General features: G+C 43.8%; 1 protein-coding gene across 1 annotated transcript in view; it reads left to right on the forward strand.

Moving 5' to 3' along the window:
* LOC139655818 (leucine-rich repeat-containing protein 49) overlaps positions 1-23,718 on the forward strand; it is a 42,193-nt gene extending 18,475 nt beyond the window's left edge. The window contains exons 9-17 of the mRNA XM_071533186.1: positions 539-686; positions 3,091-3,174; positions 5,884-6,059; positions 6,876-6,971; positions 14,768-15,002; positions 15,992-16,177; positions 17,018-17,127; positions 21,933-22,086; positions 22,969-23,718. Of these exons, the coding sequence (XP_071389287.1) occupies positions 539-686; positions 3,091-3,174; positions 5,884-6,059; positions 6,876-6,971; positions 14,768-15,002; positions 15,992-16,177; positions 17,018-17,127; positions 21,933-22,086; positions 22,969-23,184 (1,405 nt within the window). The 3' untranslated portion in view covers positions 23,185-23,718. The remainder of the gene's footprint in view (positions 1-538; positions 687-3,090; positions 3,175-5,883; positions 6,060-6,875; positions 6,972-14,767; positions 15,003-15,991; positions 16,178-17,017; positions 17,128-21,932; positions 22,087-22,968) is intronic.
* The last annotated feature ends 1,012 nt before the right edge of the window (positions 23,719-24,730 follow it).

Here is a 24,730-nt window from a genome sequence, read left to right on the forward strand (position 1 = left end):
AAGGTCATTATCACAAATTAGTAATGATAGAATCTCCATTTCGCCGCCTCACACAGCACCACTGAGCTTTTTCATGTCTCTTGTAGCCACAGGCACGCTTGTAAATGTGTAGCTGATTTTTCTCTCTTCGTTGTCCCTTGTGTGCTGCTGGGCTGCCAGTGTGCACGCTAAATTAACAGGTTTTCATGTCTTGTTGTGGCTGAGCTCTCTTAATACAAGCCTGGATTAAAGGTTAAAGAATCAAAGCGAAGATTGTCGGAAGATGTCTTCTGTGACTCACCCAGTGGATGAATTAGGTTTTTTAGTACTTAGCTCATCATGCCACTAGATGATTGCTAACATTCAGTGTATGTATATGTGTGTGTGTGTGTGTGTGTGTGTGTGTGTGTGTGTGTGTGACTATTGGCAGCTTGTATTCTTAGCCATCTAGTAATTAAAGCTTATTCTACTGTTGTTCTTACTGTAAATTGCTATGGGTAAGAGCATCAGCTGAATGCCTAAAATAATGTAAATGTAAATGTTCTTTCTCTGTGTTCAGTTTTGATGAGCTAGCCTGCCTCGGAGAGTCGTGCTCCCTTTCTGAGCTCACCCTGGATGGGAATCCTGTAGCCCTGGAGACATGGTACAAGCAGGCCGTCCTGCGCTGTGTGCTTCATCTGAGACAGCTGGACATGAAGCGCATCACGGTAAGGCTGGACTGTTTGTTTCCGTGTGTCTGAGTGTTTCTTTCAGGGTGCAAGATAAACACCGACCACCAGCCAAAAGCTGGTAAATGTTGACTGTAGCTGCTAAATAAAAGTATGTGGTGAGCACCAGCTACTGTGGTTGGCCCTGTGCATTGTAGGTACAAAATATAATGTTAAAAAGCAAACAGGATCAGTCATGCAGAGTTATGACACACTTTAAGCTATGAGACCCTCATAACTCTTGGCTTTAGTGTGCTTTATATTTACATGTGCATGTGTCTGTGTCATGCAAAGTGCATTTACCAATGACCCTATGGCCTCTATGTCTCTGCCTTATCATGTGCTGCTGAAGGTACATGTTGATTCTTGAGAGCGACTCTGTTGGGCTCTCTGACATATCCACACGCTTTACTTTATTATTATTTCCCAGTTCAGAACAAACTTTGCATGAGCCCACATAGGCAGTCTCCCATTCACTGTCAATGGAGCATCTCCAGGCTGTTGTACATCTTGATGACACCACCAATTAGTCTTTGTTCTCTGGCATCAATGCTTCAATGTTTATCATACTCTTGCTGTGCTAGAGGCAAAGACATATGAATGAATGAAGCGGGAGACTGAGCTAAGCATTTGTGCTGCATTTAAATCTAATTTAACAATACAAAGTTGCTGTTCCCAGGCATATTGGGATTGCCTGATTGCCCTGCAAACATGATGTCATTACTTTCACACTGTACAGTTTGCCAGCAAGGCGCTTCAGTGGAGTATCGGCATGCTTTTAGAGTCTGTCAAGCAGGCAGCACCCAGGTCTGAGCTTGTACTTTTGAAAGAGTATGTAAGTACCACACACCTTGCCCTCAGAACATACTGCTGCTGTGGTGGAAAAAACCTCGTAACTCCAATTTCAACAGTTTTCATGTTTTTACTCGAATTTAAAGTTCATGTGGTCCTTTTACAGGTTGAGCAGGTTTCATGACCCCAGGGCCCTTTAAACTCATCCAAAAGCAAAATACCAAACCAAAATAAGATGGGAGAGCTTCAAAAATCTACAGCTGTTAATCTGAAAAAGGGCTGTTTTTTCATTCCTGGAAAGTAAAAGTTTACTTTTGGGAGATGCAAAGTTTTGATATGATAGCAGCAATGTAGGCCTACCAGTAGAGGCTTCCATCTTTTCAATCATATCATAATATTGCTGTGGGGAAACTTTCCTGCAGCCACTGAAGATCTAGATTTTCCCCTCCATCTAATTTGTAAAACTTGCCCCAAGTGCACTATGCTGTCAGTAGCGGTGAGATCAGATTATCTGAGATAAACTCCATGCCTGGCTGTTGGCAGATTGGCTATTATTTATGAATGGAATGAGTGTTAATAGTGCAAATGAGGAGGCGCTTCTGTTCTGCTTTGAGGCAGAATCAATAAATGCCAAGACACTGCTCCTCCATCTCCTGTTGAGATAAACTGTATGTGTCATTGCAGTTTGGATTATTTCAAAAGCTAAATGATGGGTGTTGATGGCAGATGATTTTCAGAGGGATTGGGCCTGCTGGTTGCTTGCATGGACTAGAGCTGTCCCTGACGTGTCATTAGTCAACTAATAGTGACAGTATTTAATGACTAATCAAATAATACATACAATCCTGCTTCTTTATCAAAGCAGACTAATACATATTTGTGAGTATTGTTGCTAATGTCAGAGGTGTACCCATAATTTTCTGGAAATAACTGTTTAATGTTTAAAATATCTTTAAAACCTATTAACTGAAAATATTTTATTTGGCTAAAACCATAACAGCCAAACATAATCGACGCCTTAACAAAGACAGTCTTAACAGTGATACTGCTGAAAATTAGCACTCTCTGTAATCAATAAGATATTGATCAGGTGTCACAGGATAGCATATTCATTTTGGTCATTTTTTCCATTATACTCTTTTATACTTTTCTTCACACAAATTGGTTTGAAATAACAACAAATAGGCCTAACACCTCAATTGTGTCTCCTTCACCAGCTTAAAATGCCACAGTACCTTGGATCAGTCAGGATATCGTTTTTCCTCTATTGATCAGACTGAGGCATCGTTCCTGCTTGCTCGTCACAGAGAGCCGAATATCCCCCAGCTCTCAGCTGGCACTCTCAGATTGTGTTGGCAGTGTTGCATTCTGGGAGTTTTGGCTCTCCTCAACAGCTGGGCTCAGTTGATCCGAGTCCGAAAATCAGACAGATAATCCTGTGATGCAGCCGGCTGGTGTGAGAATCTCCCTCAGCCTCCACGGCGGTCCAATTGCCAGTCCTGATGCAGAGGACAGTCTGACTGACGACGCTCTCTGCGGCTCCCCTCTCTCTTCAATAATTCAGAGGCCATGAATGGAGCGACACCCTGATTGTACCGGCTGTCTCTTTCAGGACGAGGAGCGGCGCATGGCTGGCGTACAGGCTCGAAAAGAGGAGGAGAAGAAGAGGGAGAGTCACAAACAGACCATTCATAAGGTACCACTCAGATGATCTTGCTCTTGTTGTCTATGTCTCTCTGCCTGGATTCACATTCTAAACATACAGTACATACACAGTGCTAGCCTATGTCTTGGCAAAGGGATTAAGCAGTCTCCTCTGTACCCAGTGGTGCTCTTTTAAATACGTTTGATGTTATATGATTAGTTACTGTTGGTAGTAATTGGATTATTAGTTGCTAGGTTCAAAGTACTAGATGAAGCTTTGATAACATATAGATTAGTGATAAGAAGCACCTGACAAAGTGTGTCACCCATCAGCTGAATGTTTTATGTAGTTTAATGCCAATATACCTTCCAGTGTTAGACAGAATTATTTCATTATAATTATGGTATGGAGATTTAAGTTAGGGTAAGTGTCTATTTGGACAATAACCAACCTCTCTGGCCTCCTAATGGTGCTTTAGGCGGTGTTTTGCATCTGATTTTCTTTCCTGTTTGTGCAGCTTGCCTGCCAAAACATTTTAGAGTAGAAAGCTCTTTAAGCCATTAGGTCATAAAAATATGACATTTGTGCTTTTTTTGCTAGTTTGACCCACATTTTACCTCTGGTGACAGCGGAGGTGCACTATTACCTAATGTGTCATGGGATTGTCAAGGCTGTGTTTTAAAAGGCCATAAGTGCACTTTTGGGATGCTAACCTACAATATCAGTTTTTCACCTGTATCAACACAGGTGATAATGCCCTTTGGACGTATTAGTTATTGTTAATGCATGGGGAAGGCTAGACAGTGTCCCCTGTGGTATCTGTGAATGGGGTCTGAGTGCTGGTCTCCAGTGACGAGTATACTTTATTACTTTAAATGCTCTGTGCTGTTCAGTCCTGTACAGGCCATTCATCTGTTCTGCATTAAATGTCGAAGTGGGGTTGATCAATGGGGCAGTTTTAATTCAGGTTTGTGGTGAAGAAACCCCAAAAAGAAGAACAAAACAAACAACCCACCCACCCCAGAAAGAAGAAAAGTAACTGCTCTATTTTGTGGCTTGGCTCCGACTTCAATGGTTTGAAAAGACACAAATGTTCCACATTTTTAGGCAGTTATGTTTCATGGGGATTTGGGGCAATGGCGAACTTCTCAAAGAGCTTGAATCCAGGAAGTAAGGTTTCTCCCCCATTTTCTTTCTTCCTGACATTTCTCAGTTTACATTTTGGAGATGAGATTCTTTGAAAAAGTGGATTTTATAGAATATTTGATATCATCAAACTGGTGAAAGGTTTTCAATTGCAGTGTCAAGCAAGGTACTGATCTGCCACAGAGCACATAGCTAAATGTGTACTGTGTGTTACATGTGACCCTCTGTGTGTGTGTGTGCATGTGCATATGCATGTGCCCCTGCTGTGTCTGTGCTGCAGTGCTGGCTTTTGCTGAGAGATGGACCCGGCCTCTGCACGGAGCTGATTGTCTTACTGTAATCCAACTCCTGCTAATCCCTGCTGTTGAGAAAATGATATTTTGAACGCTGCAACCCGGGGTTCATAACGGCGTAGGATTCACTATGGATTGATACTGGCTCACCCTTGCGTGGGGGAGTGGCACATTCCATACCTGAGCGTATCGAAACTAAACACAGGCTGGCGAAAAAGAAATGAAGAAGAGAAAGCAGCATTCTTCTCTGCTGCAGGGCGGGGATGTTACTGCTACCGCCGCTGCAGCCAGCCACTGTTAATAAACCTGATCAAAACACTGCAGTAGCACAGAGGTAAAGGTATTGGAGCAGAGAGTAGGAAGTGAGCAGAGCTGTTTTGCTTGATGACAACTCAGCCCCTTTTCACATAGACACACAGCTTTAAAAGCCCCTATGTGTAGCATTATAACACCAATAAATAAATACCACATTATTTTTGAGTCAGTATAATAATATTAAACAAACGAGACTATCGTCAAGAAGACTGGATTCATTCATTGATACACAGCTTTTTACATTGCATTGTGTGCCTCCGGATCGGATTGCTTTACAGATCTGCTGGATTGCTTTATGTCACAAAGAGAAATTACTTTACAGGATAAAACAGGAACCATTTGCAAGTACTGCACAACTTTACTCCAGCTCCACTATTCTAACTGCATAGTTTCAAATTCATGTTAACTTATCTTCTCAGACTGCATACTGGCTGTTATCAGTGACTGTTAGTGGCTCTTACCCTTCTTCTTGCTCTTCAAAATAAAAGCAACATCCTCTTTGTGAAATGGAGCAATAAGGTTTATGAGAAATGTGGTTTTAATTTTGAGAAACACAAAATGCTACACGTAGCACCTTTAATGTTGTCCAACAGGTTAGTCCCAACAGACATGGAATTTGTCTTAAGCTGTTTGGAGTTCAGAATGGTTGGCCAGTTATTTGCAGATGCCATTTCACTGAGATCTGCAGTGTGCCAGTAAAACAGAGTAGTTTTCATAGAGTCCTGCACATAATTTGCTTCAACAGCACACCATCACAAGCTCAAGTCTCAGAGACAAGCAAGGCAGGAGGCATAACTTTGCCTGCAGCCAAGTAGAGACAGACAGAGAGGTTTCATAAGCTTAGTGCTTGCCCTTTGTGTGCTCCACTCAGGAGAATTGTCACTTGAAACCGTCTCTGTCCTCTGTGTGTTTGTGTGTGTTTGTGTGTGTGTGTGTGTGTGTGTGTGTGTGTGTGTGTGTGTGTGTGTGTGTGTGTGTGTGTGTGTGTGTGTGTGTGTCCATCCAGGAGAAGCGGCGTCTGGCCATCCGTAATGCAGCGCAGCAGTGGGAGGGCGTCAGAGCCTGTCTGGAGCTGCCGCCACCCAACGGTGCTAAAGAGGAAGTCAGTCCAGAGAACAGCCCCGCCCACAGCCCCGCCCAGACCAATGGCCTCGCACAGGAGCCTTCTCCGGATGAGCCCAGGTACACAAATTGTGGAAGTAAATCCCATGTGTTGTCTTAATCTCGCAGAGCCGCACGCCAAACCACGGAGGTCTGGAGAAATTTAAACACAAAAGTTGGATAGAAAATCACGACAATGCTGTGGTTATAATTCAAGACAGTCAGATTTCGCTAGGGCGGAGCCTGGCACTGGTGTTCAGTCGTTGCAGGAACAACAAGGAAGTTTCTACAGTTAGCTAGTGAAGCAAAACTTTACAAGCAGCACAGAATTTTCATCCATTTTCATCATGTTTATTTAATTTACCTATAGATTGTGTATATTAACTTGAATTTAATTGGTTAAGTAGCTAGCGCTGTAGCTAAGCTAACGATGTAAACTTTTTCTACCTGGGCAGAAAAACAAACCAGAGGTGCTGTTGCCGAGAGCTTGTGCAGAAATCCCGTAAATTCAAACTCAGAGCCAAACAATCGATGCTGCCTTTGGCTCAGCGACGTCTTCCACATTATGACGAGAATTTTTCCAGTTGGTTGAGACAAAGGCGTGGCTACCCGAGATTAGCTTTTGTCTAGATCTGCATAATTTATTTATAGATACACACGGCCCATCCAGGCACTTGCAGGGTACAGCTAACTGAGTATTACCGCTCGAGAGCTCAGGGTTTTAGTGTTCCATGATGAACTAAATGCAGACTAAAATGATGTAGCTCAGATGGGAATCTGTGAACATGGCTTGAGTATGTACCTTACAGGCCTGTTTTCCCTGCTTGGCCCTGCATCTTAAATGATTTTGGAAAGTGTTGTTTGAACTGTGGCTGAGGTTTTTTGATGTTTCATCAGGCGGGTAAGCCCAGGTTCAGGACCGGAGCGACCGACAGGGGGCAGTGAGAACAGACTCCGCACCAACAGCCGTCCCAACAGCCCACGAGATCCCAAGTAAGACATGATGCATGTGTGCACACACACACACACACACACACAGGGTCCAAAATTAACACCTGCCAAGCATAAAAGAAAATGTCTTTATATCAATTAGGGTCACCTGCCACTTTGGCCAGTAACTGTATGAGACAATAAGTGAGTGAGTGTGAGAATTCACACATGCTACCTCATTCTAGGGGGCATATTTTGATGACATGTAATGTCATGTAATTAATGCAATTCATTAATTTGTCCAGTAAATATTATTCCTGACAGGTCACACACACACACACACACACACACACACACACACACACAGACACTACACACTATGTGAAAAAACAGTGTTCTTTCATGGACACATGTGGCTTGCCACCTGGCCCTCTATCATTTTGACACCTTTTTCAAGCAACAATTAGTTTCAGTTAAGCCTATATAATACTGTCTTGTTTGAGCACAAAGTAGATTCTCTTTCATTCTCCCAAGCGTCATCCATATCTGTCTGATAGATCAAAGACTAGCGACTTCTCACTACACCAGATAGAATTCCTAAAGATCATTTACACATGTTGAACGAGTGGCCTATACTGGTGTCCCTAAGGGCTTCTGTCCCTGAGTGCTAGTGTATCGGACAGTGTCATTGTTCCAGTGTTGTGGTGGTTAGTTTGCAAACTGTGATATACATGGCTGAACCCCTACCTGCTCCAAAGACATTCATCCAGGGTGAAGCTTGGCCATTTTCATTCCATTCTTGCCCTGCCAACCCCTTAGTATTATTCACATGGAGGAATCTCAGTAGCAAAGTTTCTGGCAGCCGCACTACCCCTTTTTTTTTCTTTATTTATAGGGTGGCAGGATGGCCTACATAGAGCAGGTAGAGAGATCATCCAATAACCAGAAGGTTACACATTTGATCCTTGCAGCAGCTGGTGCATCAAACCCATGTCCAAATGTCCTTGAGCAAGACACTGAACCCCCTACCTGCTCCAGGGGCAAGGCTCTTCGCTGCCCTGCACCCTGAGCTCTCTGGTAAAATGCGTACATGCGTGAGTCAGAGAGATATGTGAAGACATTCTGTGATTCCACTGCGTGTAATATGCCAATTGAAGTGCTCTAAATCTGCTCTTGGTGCTGAGCCTAATGCGAGTGCAGTGCTCTGATATGCTCTCCTAGAGAGAATGTGGTCCAGGCCTGGGTGAGTTATGAGGGGGAGGGCTGAGATGAAAGTGGAGGCTGTGTCAAGGACTATTATTACATGTTTCAAAGACGGCCGTTCCTTCCTGCACCAGGATATGAAAATGTCCCCGAAGCGCAATCCCTCAATGGCAATGGCTTTCCTTTACAGGGTCTATTATAACTTCAATTGTGTTGCTAAACAGGTTATGGTCAGAAACAGGACGCACGCGATTCTATCTACCACACTCTTATGAGTTGAGAGGGATGCTGTTACTGTTTTTTGTATTGTATGACAAAATGGCAAGAGCCTTTAGACGCTGGTTGGCCGCCAGTAGCTTGAAAGTTAGAGAAGTGAGCCTTGTGACTGGAAGTTTGCTGGCTCAAATCCCCAGGAATTGAATGAGTCATTTTCTTCTCCCGCAACAACTACCATTGAAGTTCCCTTGAGCAAGACACTAAACCCTCAGCTGCTCCAGCAGAGCAGCTCAGTAGCCAACAGTACACTGTAAAACCAGACAGATCCCAGGTGTGTGTGTGCGTGTGTGTGAAACCCTCCCTCCGTCTACAACTGCTCCCTCAGGCTGTTGCCGTAAATTAGAGTGTGTTCTTAGTCAACTTGTGGGTTATGTAGAAGGGTTATAATGCCACCACAATGTAGCCCAGGATACCAATCAGATAGCTGTTGAAGGACTCCTACTATAGAGCACATACTGAATAAAAATACACCATCCTCCCCCACGGAGAGTAAGAAGGGGCAGATGATGGATGAACTCATCTGTGGTTTTTGTGGCCTGAGAATCAGCACTCCTGACCCTCTATCCCATGACATCAGGGATCAGGTCCTTGGGAGTGTGAAGGCCCCATGAAATTTCACAATAACAGCGTGAGGGGGTTTTATTCTTTTGCACCCTGAAGAGATAGTCTATGGTTTGTTACAGTTCATCTATAATCCTGCTTCTCACAGACAGAATCTGGGTTGTTTCCCACATGCTGGGCAGCCAGTGGCTTGACCCGTGCCGTCCACACATCTGGATCTGGTCTGTGGGAGGCAAGGGAGTAGGGCGACCTGGTGTGTGTGTGTGTCTGTATGTATATGTGTGTGTTTTCCTGAGAGACAATCTGGGAATGCCCTCTATCCCCTCATCACTAAGCCTACCCCTGAGAACTTCCAGGCTTAGGCAAAACATAAAATTTTTGCATGTTCCGCAGTTGTCTTATTTGGTCATAGTACCACAAAAATGTACTTATCTTCATATGTTGGCTATAGGGACCACTAAGTAACTAAAAGGACTTAAGTCTGGAAAAGTATGAAAAATGTATTTGATCATTGCCAGGTCTTGAAAAATCTGGAACTGGACAAAAGTATGGGGGGAAACAGAGTTGTTTAGTTCCGATACACATATGACTACACATTTCATGTAGTTGTAGACCCAGCGGTATTTCATGTATTGTGATATTCATTGGTGTGAGGATAGTTGACAGTCCCAATGCCCAGCCACTCTTAGCATAAACACAGGCTAAAATCTTCAAATTTTGCCTGGATTTGAAGATTTTAGTTTGTGTTAGGTTAGGTTTTGACACAGTATAGAATTTTGAAATGGAAGATTGGTAAGAATTGTGATTAAATCTGGATATGGCAATATCTTATGTTCCCTGACAGTAACCTTCTCATACATTGAAACCCTGTGAGACTGTCACTGCAGTAATCATATTTTTTATTTATTATTTCTATATTGCATTTAGTCTCCACAATTATTGAATGCACAATGTTGGCATATTGGCAATATTAAAACCCACTGTAGTTGAAAATCGTCAGTATTCAGAGAGAGAGACATGGACAGAGACAGAAAAAGATGCAAAAACAGCAGTAAAAGAATTTGTTCCTCAAATTGTCAAAAGTACTATTCATGATTAATAATCACAGTGGAACAACATCTTGTGTATATCACAAGGGGTTATACAAAAAAGGTACAGCGGAAAAAATTATGTTGATCACAACTTTTTACAAAGTAGCCCAACTACATTGCCTCAGAATATAGCCAGTGATTTGTGATTTATTTATTTAATAGGGACAGTGCATGTTAATGAACATTTAAATCCAAATGTAAATCTGCCAGATTTTCATGTGTTCGGAGTATCATGACCTTTAGAGAGAGCTTGTTTTCAAATGCGGACGAATAGGGACAAAAATGGATCTGCTCCAATCAGTGTTTTAATGAAACCAATCCATTTTCAGAGAGCCAGGAGATTAAACAGCCTCTCTGGTATGTGGCCAGTTCAAGTCATGCACCTCATAATTTCAGAGCCCTTGTCAAGGCCCAATGGCACACACAGTGAGGCATGAACCTTGGCTAACCTCTCACAATTAGACTAAACCTTCAAAACCTTTACAATATATTTACAGTGTGAGCGAATGAGCTGCGCCAATGTCACTTCCAAGTTCTCAATTTCATCTTTCCAGAGTGGGAGATGGTATGGATTGGCTGGAAGGGACTAAGGAAAACACATGATGTCATCTCTGGTAGGCATTAGCAGCTCCAGTTTGGTGAAAAATTAGAATGAGGGTGAATCTTGACAGAACATTTAGCATGATAGCGCCAAAGGTGAATGTGTTACTGGGAAATGCAATGGGACAATAGCTTGTTTCAGTGCCAAGCTGGTTTTGTGTGTGTTTGTGCATGTGTGTCTTTGTGTGTGTGTATTCTGTGACTGCAATATAAGCTCCAATTTAATTCCTTAGTGAACAGATGAAGATTTATTTTATCTCATTACCCCTGAGAGATGGATGCAGGGATGGAAGGGAGTGGAAGAGTTATTACATAGAGATCCAATAGTGGGGTTGGTCGCTGTGTGAGGAGACAGCAATGCCCTTATTCTGTCTATACTTTCATATAAGTTGCTCTGAGATCCTAAGCAGGTGGACTAGCAAGCATATAAATCAATGGGTTATCTTCATGAGGGAGAGTTATAAGTTTAGCAGGCCTGTGGAATGAGAGACACAATTTGTAACCGCCGCAGAGAAACACACTTCAGTAATCCACAAGACTCAACAGTCAATAAGCCAACATCTTCATCATGCCAAGAACTGCCGCTTCAACCATTTGTTTTCGCTTTTCATCAGAGAGAAATGATGAAAGGCTATCTTAAAATGACAGCCCACATAGCTATTATGTTTCACATGTGTCACTATCACACAGTATTTAGGGAATTGGAGACATGTGTACACTATGAGACATTTCTTCGGGGGAATTAAGTTGTTCGGAGATGACAGACGTCTTTTTTTGAAACTCCTGTTGGATTAGCTTGAGATAGCCCTAATTGAATTTGTTTCAGAGACGAATAGGCTACAGCAGGATCCATTTAATCGCCACAGACTCCTCGTTCTGTCTTCCCTCCCTTTTTCACTTCCTCTGTCAGGGTTTGTTGCTGAGTTCATGTCAGGAGGGGATTCAGGGCCACCTGGCAGTCTTTCAAGTGTGATTACGGGGGAACAATACGTGACACAGCACAGAGTGTGTTGATGGCACACTTCCAGGCACACAGAAGTTACCGTTGCTCTTTACCTGACTTATCTTCATGTTATGCTCTATCTCCTGCGCCGCTGTCCAACTCCTCCTGATTTACTACCTTTGGCAGAGCCGCGTCTAGGAGGCGTAGCGTGTCCTGGCGATGAAACTGCCTTGCAGTGACTGGTGCCTGCCCGTCTAGTGCTGGCCAAGGCCTATGTTTCGGCCCGGAGTTTCCAAGATGCGTGTGCTTGCCTTGCAACAGGACACATTAGGGCTTGGCAACTTTGGAAACTCTTCAATACTGATGCTGGTTTTGATACTTCAGATTAGACACTGGCTCTCAGTCAACATTGTTTCCGATTAAATATATGTACATCTCATTACCTGATAGAGTACTCATTGTCAAACATTTATACATGCCGCCTGCTTTTCCGGCCACACTCCTCACAAGAATCCAACATTTTGAGGCTTTTTGATACCTTTTGATATCTATATCCTTGCTAAAGGTTGGGAGCGTACCATGGTACTTCTCTTCCATAGCCAACCCTTTTAGCCACCATTTTCTAGCTCCCCTGCACACCCCAGCATGGTGAAAGCCCCCCTTACAGGATTCCACGACATTCCACATCTGCCCCTGAGCATCAGACGTCCACCTCCTCAGAAACACGAGCTGGTTTGATTAAGACTGGTTTTAACACAGGCCACGTGGTAGCTCTCCCTACGGTAACGTGTACGAGCAATGTGTCCGGATAGAAGTGATGATGATTGAGTTGGACCTTCCCTGTCAGTCACCGGTTTCTTGGAAGAGATTCAGGCTGTATGTCAGGAATCATCTGGGGGCTGGGTTTAATTGGTGGATTGTTTTGTTAGGCTGTAGCTCTCCCAGACGTTATTTTAAAATATGGGGCGAAATTGAGTTTTATTCAGTGGAGTATTACAGGCGCTAATGACTGAATTCTGAGGATTCTAAGCTCATGGCCTCAAAGTAGACACAGAGTAGGCCTATAGTTCATTGACACGCAAGCATGAGCGCACATGTTGCCCCACAAATGCACACACACACAGGCACACACACACATAAGAAGTTTCCCAGAGGCCCAGCAGTCATGCTCTGACCGGCTCCTGCACTGCGCCTCCTGAGGCTCCTGACCATCTCCTGAGGCTCCTGACCATTCACCTGTCTTTCACACAGGAATGAAAGGAACTGCAGGCCAAAGAGTGACCCTCCCAGCACACGATGTCAGTGTTTTCTCACGTCCCTCCTCAGATTTGATGTAACAGGAGAGGAATGCTCCTCTAGGGTTACTGCGTAATGATCACATACCAGCCATCTTCACTGTCATCCCTTTCCAATCACCTGGATCCAAAGCGTGTCCCCCCCCCTCTCTTTTTGGGTCTCTACTCACCTAGGGCCTAATTTAGAGAAGGTTCTTGATTGCAAATGCTGCGCTTTCAATCAAATCCAAATTTACTGTGATGCATGGACAAAATTTATGTCAAAATAAATGGGTTACCTAGAATTTATCGAACTAATTTTTATTACATTCTCTGAAAAGAACATGAAGTAGGATCTAGGACAAGCCAAGGAACGAGAGGTTGGTTCCACAATGAGATATTTAATGAGATATTTAAAAAAATATTGTGACACCTACTATGACAAATTATCAATATCATAAAAGCAAATCTCACTGAATCCACTACTTACAAAATATAAAATTTTAGAGGATGTAATTATCTGTGTTTTTTAAGCATTGACCTGTGAACATCAGGGAACATATTTCCTCAAAAATGGATACCTAACATTTTGCAACAAATCCTGAAACCTTTTTGTAAATGGAGCACCTGAGCATCTATCCTGCAAAGCCCCTCAGGTTTAGGCTGAATAGCGGACCTCTCTCTCCATCACTTCTTCCTCTCTGTTTTCTCCCTGCTGTCTTTCCTTACCTGCACCAGTCCATCTATCTGGCCAGGGCTCTGATCTAATGTATCTCTCATTCGGAAGACGGCCTTTAATTCTCCAGAAAGTCTTTGGTTCCCTCACCGCTGCTCAGATAGGAGAGGAAACTGTCTGTTCCTGTTCTCAGGTACTGAGAGGAGTCACCTCTGGGGGATCAGGCTTACTGTGTTTGCCACAAAGGTGGCCTTTTCAAACAGGCTTCAGTTACAGCACAGCCTCTCTCTGTCTCTGTTTCTCTGTCTCTGTATTTCCCTCTCTTTCTCTGCATCTCTCTTCCTTTCTTTCTCTCTTTCTCTGTCCCTGACTCTCTCTCTTTTTCTCTTTCTCTCTCTCTCACCTGACACACACACGCTCTCTCCCCAAAAATCGGTCTCAACAAGACTTCTTAGATTACGGCTCCATAATCAAAGGATTAGTCTTCCACCCGCTGCGTTTTTTCTCTTGCTGCGAGATTGGGAGGGTGTGAAATATGAATAGGGGTGATTAGTTTGTTGGCGGGCTGAACCCTAATGACCAGTGTTGAGTAGCGGGCGGCCCAGTAGCCATCTGATCCCCTGGTATGCCGAACGGTCCCCTGAGCGTCAGCAGACCCAGAAGGCCGAGCACACAGGCTCCGGCAGGGAGATTAGGTCTCCCTGAGACTCGCCCAGATTCCCCACTCTCACGACTCCCTTATCAGGGAAGGGCACTTCCACTGTCGCAATGGAGAATGGAAAGCAATTAGGCAGCAATGGAAGACAAATGGCACATTGACTAGACCCACTGATTGTTCTGTAGCGACATTGCTGTTTTTCTCCCCTCGGCTCAATGCCTGCTTTTTCGAATGCATGTGAGCGAAGCAGTTTTGGCTAAAAGATATCCTTGTAAACCAGGTGATAGCGCCGTCTCAGAGGAGAGGGGTTGGCATCACTGTGGCTTGTCCCCAGGGAGTCTAGTGATCCTAACAGGTGTAGGTGTAGATATGTGAATGTCTGTATGTGTGTGTGCTTAGACTGAAAAACTGGGTACTGAAAAACTGAAAAAGTGGGTTTGTAGCTCAATCAGACTCAAAGTTTTATGAAGCAATCAATTCTGAATCAGAAACAACAGAGGTGAGTCAATAAACACAGCAGACCAATATCAAAATTTGATCAGCACTGGTTCACAAAGTGTGTGTGTGTGTTTTCCAGGCTCGTGGAGGCAGGGAGTGGCAGCGTTCAGAGCCTGTCCTTGTCTGACAGTCACCTGGCAGAGCTGGATGGGGACACCCTGCGTCTGTTTGGCCTCGGGGCCCTGGAGGCCCTGGAGAGGGGCTGGGGGGTCCAGACCGCCGGTGCTGTCACCGTCATAACCTTCCGCTACATCAACTTTGACGCCATTGTACCAACACTGCCACGCATAAGGGTCAAGTTCCCTAATCTATCGGTGAGAGCACTAGCCACAGACCATAATGAGCTGTGGGTGAGCCAACATGTGTGTGAGCCAACATTACATTCAGCATCAGAATCACTATTTACCAACAATTTACCAACAACTTACATAGCAACACAGTACATACAGACATACACGATACAAGGACAATAGGACCTTACACACAGTTCAATGGGACAGTGTAAGACACATGGTAAACAGTAGACTGTTGACCTCCATATCACTCTACAAATATAATATTCCACAGTCAAGCATGTGACACATACCCAGTGTTTCTTACTATACAAGATACATACTGTATGTTTATAAGTTTGCTAAAGAAAGCCCTTGTATAATGCTACAATTATAAAGTCTTGTAGATCACTGATCAATGCAGTGTCAATGTTCATGTTGATTGTTGCTCAGTGACTTTTATAGATGTGCACAAAGAGGCAAGGCTAATCAGGAAAGATATGTTAGCAGGATACTATCTCAGACACCACTGATTTGATTTTGACAAAACTAGGGAAAATTATGCATCTCACCACAGCATTCCAGCATTCAAAATTATGCTAATTGGCTCAAGGGGCAACTACAATTATAGCTCAAAACAAGGTGACATATTTGTTACTAATTAGCCCAGACGGGGAATTCATCATTTGTAGGGGATGACATGTTTACTGTTGCCTTGTTACACTGTCTGTGAATCAAACCCATTTTGTACATATTTGACTCAACAAACTGATTAAATGGTAACTATGACTAACTTTAACATAACATATGCCATTTGGTGGACACTTTTATCCAAATCACATACATTTTTTGAATGTGTGGCCCCAAGGGGACGCAAACTCCTAACCCCTGACAGTGTTGGTGCCATGCTCAGCTCACTGAGCTACAGCCATAAACAGAGCACCGGTAGCATCATTAGCGAGTTAGCTGTAACCTGCAAGCTTGCCTGTGTGGATCTGCTCTGTGAAACCGACTCGCCACTGTTCCTGCAGCATCTGATCTTCTTGGAGACCAACATCAGCCGTCTGCCCCAGCTGGCGGCCCTGGCTCAGGTGAGGCGTCTGGACCAGCTGACCATCCACCCAGAGGGCAACCCGGTGGTCAGCCTGGCTCTGTGGCGCTCCTTCGTCATCTACCGCCTCCACCACTTCAACCTGCAGAGGATCAACGGCGTGGAGGTGAGCACCAGCACAGTATCGCTCCTTGGGCAGGTTCCTAAAAACTAAAGGCTTTTGCCATAAGGGTTGCTACAGTTTGGAATGCCCTACCTGAGGAGTTTAGGCTAGCATCCTTTAAATCACTTCCTACAACTCATTTTATAGACTTGCTTGGAATTAATAATTTTTTATTAATTGATTTTTTCCCTGCCATTTATTTTTTACTTAGCCTCTTTCTTGTTTTTGTATTTCTTAACTTGTTTTCATTGCTTTAGCTGTCGATTTTGCTGTTATCCCAACCAGCGTCTGTAAGCTGTATTTACACGGGAAGTGGCTACCCGAAACAAAACAATACACTTTTGCAGAGTACACACTTTTTGTTACTGCAACAGACAGTAGGAAAGCTGGGAGGGACACAGAGGAGAGGAGACACAGGAGAGAAGATTATGGTGGGATTCCATCCTAGGACCGCAGGAGCACAGAGACAGAGGTCTTAACTGCCACACTGTCTCTGGGCACAAAATGGTGTACTTTTAAAGCATTGATGCACCAAATCTGAGCATCTATTTTAAATTTTGGGAACCATGTCATGATGGCGACTTTGAAATATTTGGCTGTCTCTGCTTTCATCACATTTAGGCCAGGTCAGTTTTTGGGAGTGACCTTATTTAGCTGCAGTGTGTACGTGGCTGAAGAGAAACTAGAGGCATTGCAAGCAAGTTAGCTGTATCCCTGAAAATACCTGGATGACCGGTGTGGATCTGTAGCCGGTAGTTATGCATTGAACATGATTACTGATTTACTGCACTTATTCCTGTCCATGTATGTGTGTGTGTGTGTGTGTGTGTGTGTCTGCTCTAGGTGACCATGAATGATGTGATAGCTGCAGAGCGTGTGTTCGGGACGTTGGGTCATATAGCAGCCACTGAAACCCCACGCTGTCGCCTTCTCCTGCTGCTGGAGGAGTCCAGGTAAGAACACACACAGCGCTGTTTACCACAACATAACATTAACTACAATTTAATTACAGTTGTGCGCTGTGTCCTGGAGTATGTATGTGTTTGTTTACATATGCTAAGAACGTGTGCATTCCTAAATGTGTATATGTGTGAGTTGGGGCTTGTGAGTGTGTAGGCTACCTGTATGTGCTTGCCTGTGTGTGTGTGTGTGCGTGCTTGCGTGTGTGTGTTCTGAGACAGCAAGACAAAGCCTGGCACCCAGGAGCCAGGGGAGTTAGACTTAGTGTCTCAGGGTAAGGGTGGGTACTTGGCACCTCGACACACACATTCCTCTCCCCAGCCAAAAGCTCTTCAGGTCTGTCACTCCAGGTCAGTGAAACACAGCCACGCAAAGCAAAACTTTGCTGAATTCGTCGCCCACAGAAAAATTCTCTAAAGTAGTTCTAATGATAGCCACGTTTCTCGCTCATGCTGGACAAAGATGAAATTGTAAATGTTCAAAAGTAAGCCCGCACATAGCACTACTACATCAGGGAAAGTTGCCTAAAGGTTAGAGAAGTGGGCTTGTGATCGGAAGGTTGCCTGGTCGACTGTCCTGACCAGCTGAGAAAACCCATGTGGAAAAAGTGAATTAGTAATGCTCTCACCTCCCTCAACAACAACCATTGAGATGATCTTAAAGGACCATACCGTTGTTTTTGCATGTTTTAGTCCATTTACTACAGTTCACGTACTGTATACTTAACATTACTACCAACCATTTTCCAAAGCATTTCATACTTTTTTAGATGTCTGAATGCATTTTTCCTACCTTCCAGGCAGCCATTCGTTTCTATTCATTTCAGTATACGCACGAAAATCAACTTGCAGAGGCTTGAAACTCACAGTGAACATCCCGCCCGTGTTTACTTTATCGTTGCATGGTAATTTAGTGTAATGGCCGCATTCATTTGAAAATAATTCTACATGTCTTCTGGTGCGTTCTTATGCTGGTTGGAAGCTCCAACATCCGGGACTGCAAAGTCGGCTGTCAAAATTGCATTCACGTGCTATTTGGTTGGAAAATCAAACCCAGAGGACCAGAGAGAACGATAAGCAAACACAAGCAAATGCACCATTCCTCTCTGTGGCCCACACAACAGAATGTACGTCTCCACCGGAAAGTAGACCCTGACGAAAGGTTAGTTTTACAAACTACATTCAAACCTTCATGACTTCAAAACAAAAAAAGGTAAGTTTATCACCTGAACATTTGAATTTTTAAAAATCGGGAAAGTGAGTAAATATTAAAAAATCTAAAAAAAGTATGGTATGCTTTGAACAATGTGGTAAATAGTAGTATTATGGTAGTACATTGGCTAAAACATGCAAAACCACCCTTATGGTCTTTTAAGCAAGGGAATTAATAGCCAATTGCTTCAGTAGAGCTTTTAAGTGATTGGTAGCAGTTGGCAGACGTGTATAACTTTATAAATGTGAAGCTGGGTGGTGCTGAAAAAGAGCATGTGTGCTCAGTGAAACCTTAAATATAGATTAAAAAATGGAGAAAAAATTCTAATAGTAATAGATTTTGTGAAGCAGTAAGGCTGTGTGTGGGCCTATTAATGAATATAACACCCTTAAGCCGCCTCAGTGCCCTCGACTGCCCCATCTGAATGCTGTTGAAAATCAGCTGGCAAACAAAAGGACAACTGGCTCTGTGCTGCGCCTCACCCTGACTTACATTTCCTATTCTGGACAGATAATACGCAGCAGCCCGGGGCTGCTCATTATTTTCACATCAGTGCAGAAGTCTTAATTGCTGTGACCTGCATGTGCAAAGGCTACGCCTTCGTAGTCAAATGTCTCTTTTTGTTATTGAAACTATTGTGAACTCTGACCTTTTATTTGTCAATCCATTCTTAGTATCTTATTTTTAGTTTATTTGTACAAATGACAAAAACACTGGAAAAAGAGAGAAGAAAACCATTTCCAGTGTGCAGGGAACACAAAAAATGAGCTTATAAAATCACCTCACCACAAAAGAGAGCGGAAATGACAGATACTAAATGATGCAGTCTTTGATATTCATGCTTTATGAGTTGGTGTATCATAACATGCACCAAATGTCATATGCTATGATATGTCTGCAATGAATGTACTGTACCATACTACTATATTTCTGACCTGCTCTGCAGGGGTTGCTGTGTGCCCTTGCATTTTCATTTACTGATGTGATGTGTATGGGTACTGCACATGCATACTGTACATATATTATGTACAGTGTATGTGTGTGCGTGGTGTGTGAATGCCGTGTGTGAATGGGGGTCCTCTGTGGGGGCCAGCATACCTTTGGGCAGCAGTGAGAACACATTACCATACACTATCTGGTTGAGCATCCTGATGGAATTCACAGCCTTGTTATCCCAAATGAGAACACCAAAACGCTTTGCAATGCTACGCTTTCCCTCTCAGTGATGTGTGCGCTTGTAATAAACACCATGTCAGCTATTCTCTCCCTGCCTCAGTGCATTCACTATCTCCTCAGTGTGGTTTGGTCCTAGAGAATTTGGCCAAGAGAATCTCCTGACAGATGGAGAATCACTGTTTCCTTTGTGATTTTATGTAGCAATGGTGCTTGGGGTTATAGTGTTAATCTGCCCTCGTTTTATTTTTTGTTGTTTTTTTTGGCAATGTCTATGGTGTTAAGCTGTCATGCTAAGCAGCTAAGCTGGGGTGTTTTTACTCTGCACTTCCCTTCACTTCACTCAATCAAACTGTGTGTCCAGTACAGTGACGTCTTTTTCCACACATTTTCTGTTAATGATGTTTCAGTTTCTGTAGGTTGCGCTTTTTTCTTTGTCTGTGCAGCCATGGTGGCTATCGCTGCTCATACTAACTACCCAGTGCTTCTTCTGTTTATTCCAAACAAACACTGTTGCTGCTACCGGAAACATAAAGAGGATTTCTCCCGGGAAAAACCCACCAGACACCGGTTGTTTAGAACAGTAAATGTAGCAAAGCTTTCATTAACTGGGAATAGGTTGAATCAGTATTATATCAGTTGGTGATTAAGGAGTAGCAAAAGGAACATTTATATAAATGAAAATGGGTGCGATACATGCTGTGTGTAATCTTTAGCTGTGAGATTTTGACTCACATTTAGGTGTGGACACATGCTCCTGTGAGGTGGATCACATGGCTTTGTGTGCTGCAGTGTTTCTGAAAGAGGCTGTTGGCAATACTTACTGCCGCTGTTGCATGAAAACCTTCTATCTCCAAAAAGGCAGCTATTATATGAAAACCAGGCCTTTGAACAATTTCCATAAACTCTGTGTTTGTAAAATTCAATCTAAAGGATTAAGGATTAATAACCTGAAGGATTATGTAAACCTTCAATTCAAATCCAAAATGGAACAATGAACTACAAGTAGTGTTACAAGGTTTTCATCAGACAGCAATGCTACATTGCACATTGTTCACACTGGAGCGATATGGCTGAGTCATCCTGTGCTGTGTTCTCTATAGGGGATGTCTACACTCTACGTAGTGAAAAGGATTTCTTTGATGGATACACACCACTCAGTTTTTCCAATGCCCAATGATGAATCACACACATGCACACGCATACATGGATGCATCCACACAAACACGTACAGGTACACACACACACGCACACACACACACACGCGCGCATGTCCACCTACTTTTCTCAAGTTTGTTTTTACCTTGAGACTTAGAAAGATGTGCAAATGACACACATAAATGCCTGTTACGCCCACATGCACATGCACACACACGTACACACACACACACACACACACACACACTTACAAACTATCTTATGATATGGAATTTTTGCCTCCAGCCTCGTCTAAAAGAACTGTTTCAGCATTCTGGCACTGATGTGTGGAACATGTTGGTGCAGTACTGTATCGCATGAGATTTAATACTGATAGACAGCAGCATTTGATGTAGCTTACATCCTTGTTTTAATGTCCTCAACTCCTTTTACATCTGTACACATCCTGCTGCTGCATATGGCTAGAGATGAGAGTGAAAAAACATTGGGAAAAGCATACATTTATTAAGATTTAAGATTATTCAGATTTAAGTTGGCGGCAGTTGGATTGCTGTCATGTCATGACTGATGTTGTCTTTTCCAAAGAATTTCATGCTGGCGCATCCTCTGTGCTGTCAGCGCTGTATCCACTATCAGTCTTGATGGATATCTTAATGGTGAAAAGGGAGTGAATGTAATTACACTGTTTCTGGAAAATGTGTACTGTGACACAGTATTAAGGTATGAAAAGATAGAGAAGAGCGCACACCCAAGCATAGGTGCCAAGGCAAAAACAGAATCCGTAAAACCTAAAGTGTAGCGATGAGATGATGAAGCCTTTTTGCTGAAATGTTGGTGTCCTAGATCAGTGTTTCCCAACCCAGTCCTCAAGGACCCCTTTTCCTGCAAGTATTGGTTCCAGCTCTACTCTTGCGCACCTGATCCAGTTAAGGTCTTAATGCTGATTGGTAGAGACAGATCTACCTGAACAGAGCAGCATGAAAGTGTGTAGGCCCCATTGGGATCAGGTGTGTAAGAGTAAAGATGGAATAAAAACTTGCAGGACAGGGGGTCCTTGAGGACTGGGTTGGGAACCACTGTCCTAGATAATGTCATGCAGTGAGAGTTTAGTGTGCGACCACACTATGCTTTTTACAGTATTAAGGTATGGCAGTGTTGTTTGATGCCCAAAATAACTCACCTTATTACTTTGTTGTTACTCACTTGCTGTCTGTCTGTCTGTCTCTCTCCCTCTCTCTCTCTCTCCCCCCTGCAGGAAGCGTCAGCTGCAGTTCCTGCTGGAGGGGCGTGGCCGGCGGGCGGGGCTGAGTCCAGAGGAGCTGCGGGACAACGGGAAGCTCCTGGGAGAAGGCCTGAGCAGAGCGCTGTTCAACTACCCCAGCCGAGACTGCAGCGCAGACAGCCCCGAGGTCAGCGCTCTTTGGCACAATAACGTAGTGGTTACAGAGACTGTCCTGTGACTGAAAAGTCACCAGTTTGATTCCCACATCAGCCAATGTGTCCACCAGCAGCCCGCATGGCCTGTTGAAGTGCCGTTGAGCAAGACAATGAACCCCCATTGTACCTGTGCAGTCATCGTTAGTCACTCGCCACAATGTAAATGAATATTAATGCACCAGGATTACTGCTGCTAGGCTGGGCACGCCAAATCCTCTTATGGCATAGTTACATAGGGCAACTTTTTGAATAATGGTTATGTGCAACATTATGTACAGTGACAGGGCAGTGATTCAGTGATTACATTGTAACTTTTTGTTGCCATTTAAAATGACTCTTGGTGCTGGGTCTCATTTAGTTTTCTGTTGCTGAGAACTGTTCCCATCAGTGCATACTTCAAAATATTGCTAAGTTTATCACAACCCTTTTTCTTCAGGGAAGGACACTCCTTGGACTGTACATTATAAATTGTATCTTTACTTATTCACTATAAGTCTCTTGGAAAACATTTAGAAATACACAGAATTTGATGTTGTAATCCTTTTTTGCGTAATCCAGAGTGAGTATTCATACAGAAGCCCAGTTCAGATGTCAATAGAATGATGTACTAAGGACATCAGGCTATGCCGTTATAAATCTACTGGACCATCAGACAGGCAGCACCACCTAATCTAAATGCAGTGTGTGAGTGCACCTCCCATCACAGATGTTTCATTGAATTTGGCCTACGACACCTCCAGAAGGCTCACTCTTTCCTACTGTGATTTGCCTACCACGCCACCTCCCCTCGATGTAATCATAACAATCAGTCAAACCAAATCAAGTGCACCCATGTTCTTTTACTTTCCTCACAGGAGGGCGCTGTGGAGTCGTCGGAGCGGGCTGCCATGACAGAGCAGTACCTGCAGGAGCTGGTCCAGAGGGCGTCGGACACCAACCTGAAGGGCGAGGCCCTGCACAAGCTGTGGCCCTCCATGTTCGTGGAGATGGTGAGGGACTGCGTGTTGGAGATGAGGGACCGAGCGGCCTTCCGCCAGGCCAACCTTGCCAGGCTCTCCCAGACCAAGTGAAGAGGACCAAAGGTTCACTCTTTCACCACACACACACACACATATACACACAGCGTACTGGACGCCTCTGAAGCTCGCTCTCAAACTTCATGTATACCAAACACATCATGACTCGGTGACTTTATCAGCCATTAAAATCTTTGGAAACGGAAGGGTGTATTTCCTTAGTATCTGGGAAGCTCTTCCTTGAGATGGATGTAGTAGACTGTTTTAAAGATGTCTGAAGCAGCTGTGATGACCGGGGCGTCTTGACTGAATGTACATTTTCACCGAAAAGACACTGTCTGGATTCTGCAGTGCATGGAGCTGCAATTTGCTTGAGAAAGTAAAAGGGATGGACGGTGCACTGTGGTCCCTACGGAGCATCCTCTGCACTTTAAAAGCCTTCTGAGTGACCCCTCTTCACCATCATCATCATCAGCTGGAGATGACCATTGTCTCTTTTCTCGAGACTAGAATGATTTCTCTGTCTTAACTCATGTTTCATGTGTCGCTCTCTCACTTTCTCCTGCCTGACATGACAAGGGCACAAAAGACACGTTTTTTTTGTTTGTTTGTTTTTGTTTGTTTTCTTTTGATGACCACTGATTTTCTGTATTGTACTTAGTATTAAAAAATTCCGTATCAACACTCAGTTTCTGTGCGTGGTTTGCATGGTTGTTTTTCCCAGAAATGTCTCTGCAGGAGGCGAGAACAATGCTTTCATTAATCAGGCAATCAGCATTCACACACTTAGATTGGACTCAACCTGCAAACACAGCTTTCTAAAATGTGGGAATGCAATCAAATCACTTGTTTTGTTCTAAGGACAAACATTTTTACAAGTGCTATTTCTACTGCGTGAGCATGGCTATATGTTGGTCCACCTCTAAGGTATGTTAATGCTCATGTTCGACTCCTCTGGTTCCACTCTTTTGAGCAGATCACACTTGACAGTCACTTTGAAGGACAGTATTATCAACGCCTCATAGACCATTAGTCTCAGCAGAGGTTACCCCATGAGGCAGAGGCTGTGCGTGTGCATGCTGCACCCTGCTATGTGCTGGGAGGTCCAGGAACCATCAAGGGTCTTCTGGGTAGTGCGAACCCAGGCTGGAATGTCCCTGAAGGCATAGAGGCTGCACCGGCTCTGCACCACCTGTTCCTGCTCCCCTCTTAACCATACAGCAGAGACCCTTCTTTTTAACCCTTATTCAATCAGGCAAGTTGACTAAGAACTTATTTGCAGTACCAGCCTGGGGGAGGATAGTCGCAGGTGGACGAAGGGTTAAACACTTTCACTCACTCACACACACACACACACACACCTAGGGGTTGACAGGTACTACAGTTTACTGTTGGCTGCTCCACTGGAGCAATTAGGAGTTATAGAGCCTTGCTCAAGGGCACTTTGACTGTAGTTGTTGAAGGAGGACAGAACATTAAGTTGTGTGTCCAACGGGAATCTCTCTTGTTTTTCCTGGCTGTCAATGGCAGTGATGTCCGACAGCACTGGGAGCATGCTTTTAGCACTCAGAGTGACGTGCACTAGAGGCTGAAAATATTT

The sequence above is a fragment of the Centroberyx affinis genome, unplaced genomic scaffold (assembly GCF_046629955.1).
Source record: "Centroberyx affinis isolate AG114_WGS23_722 - 3 ecotype Tasmania unplaced genomic scaffold, CSIRO-AGI_Caff_v1 ptg002337l_1, whole genome shotgun sequence".
NCBI classification, from domain to species: domain Eukaryota; kingdom Metazoa; phylum Chordata; class Actinopteri; order Beryciformes; family Berycidae; genus Centroberyx; species Centroberyx affinis.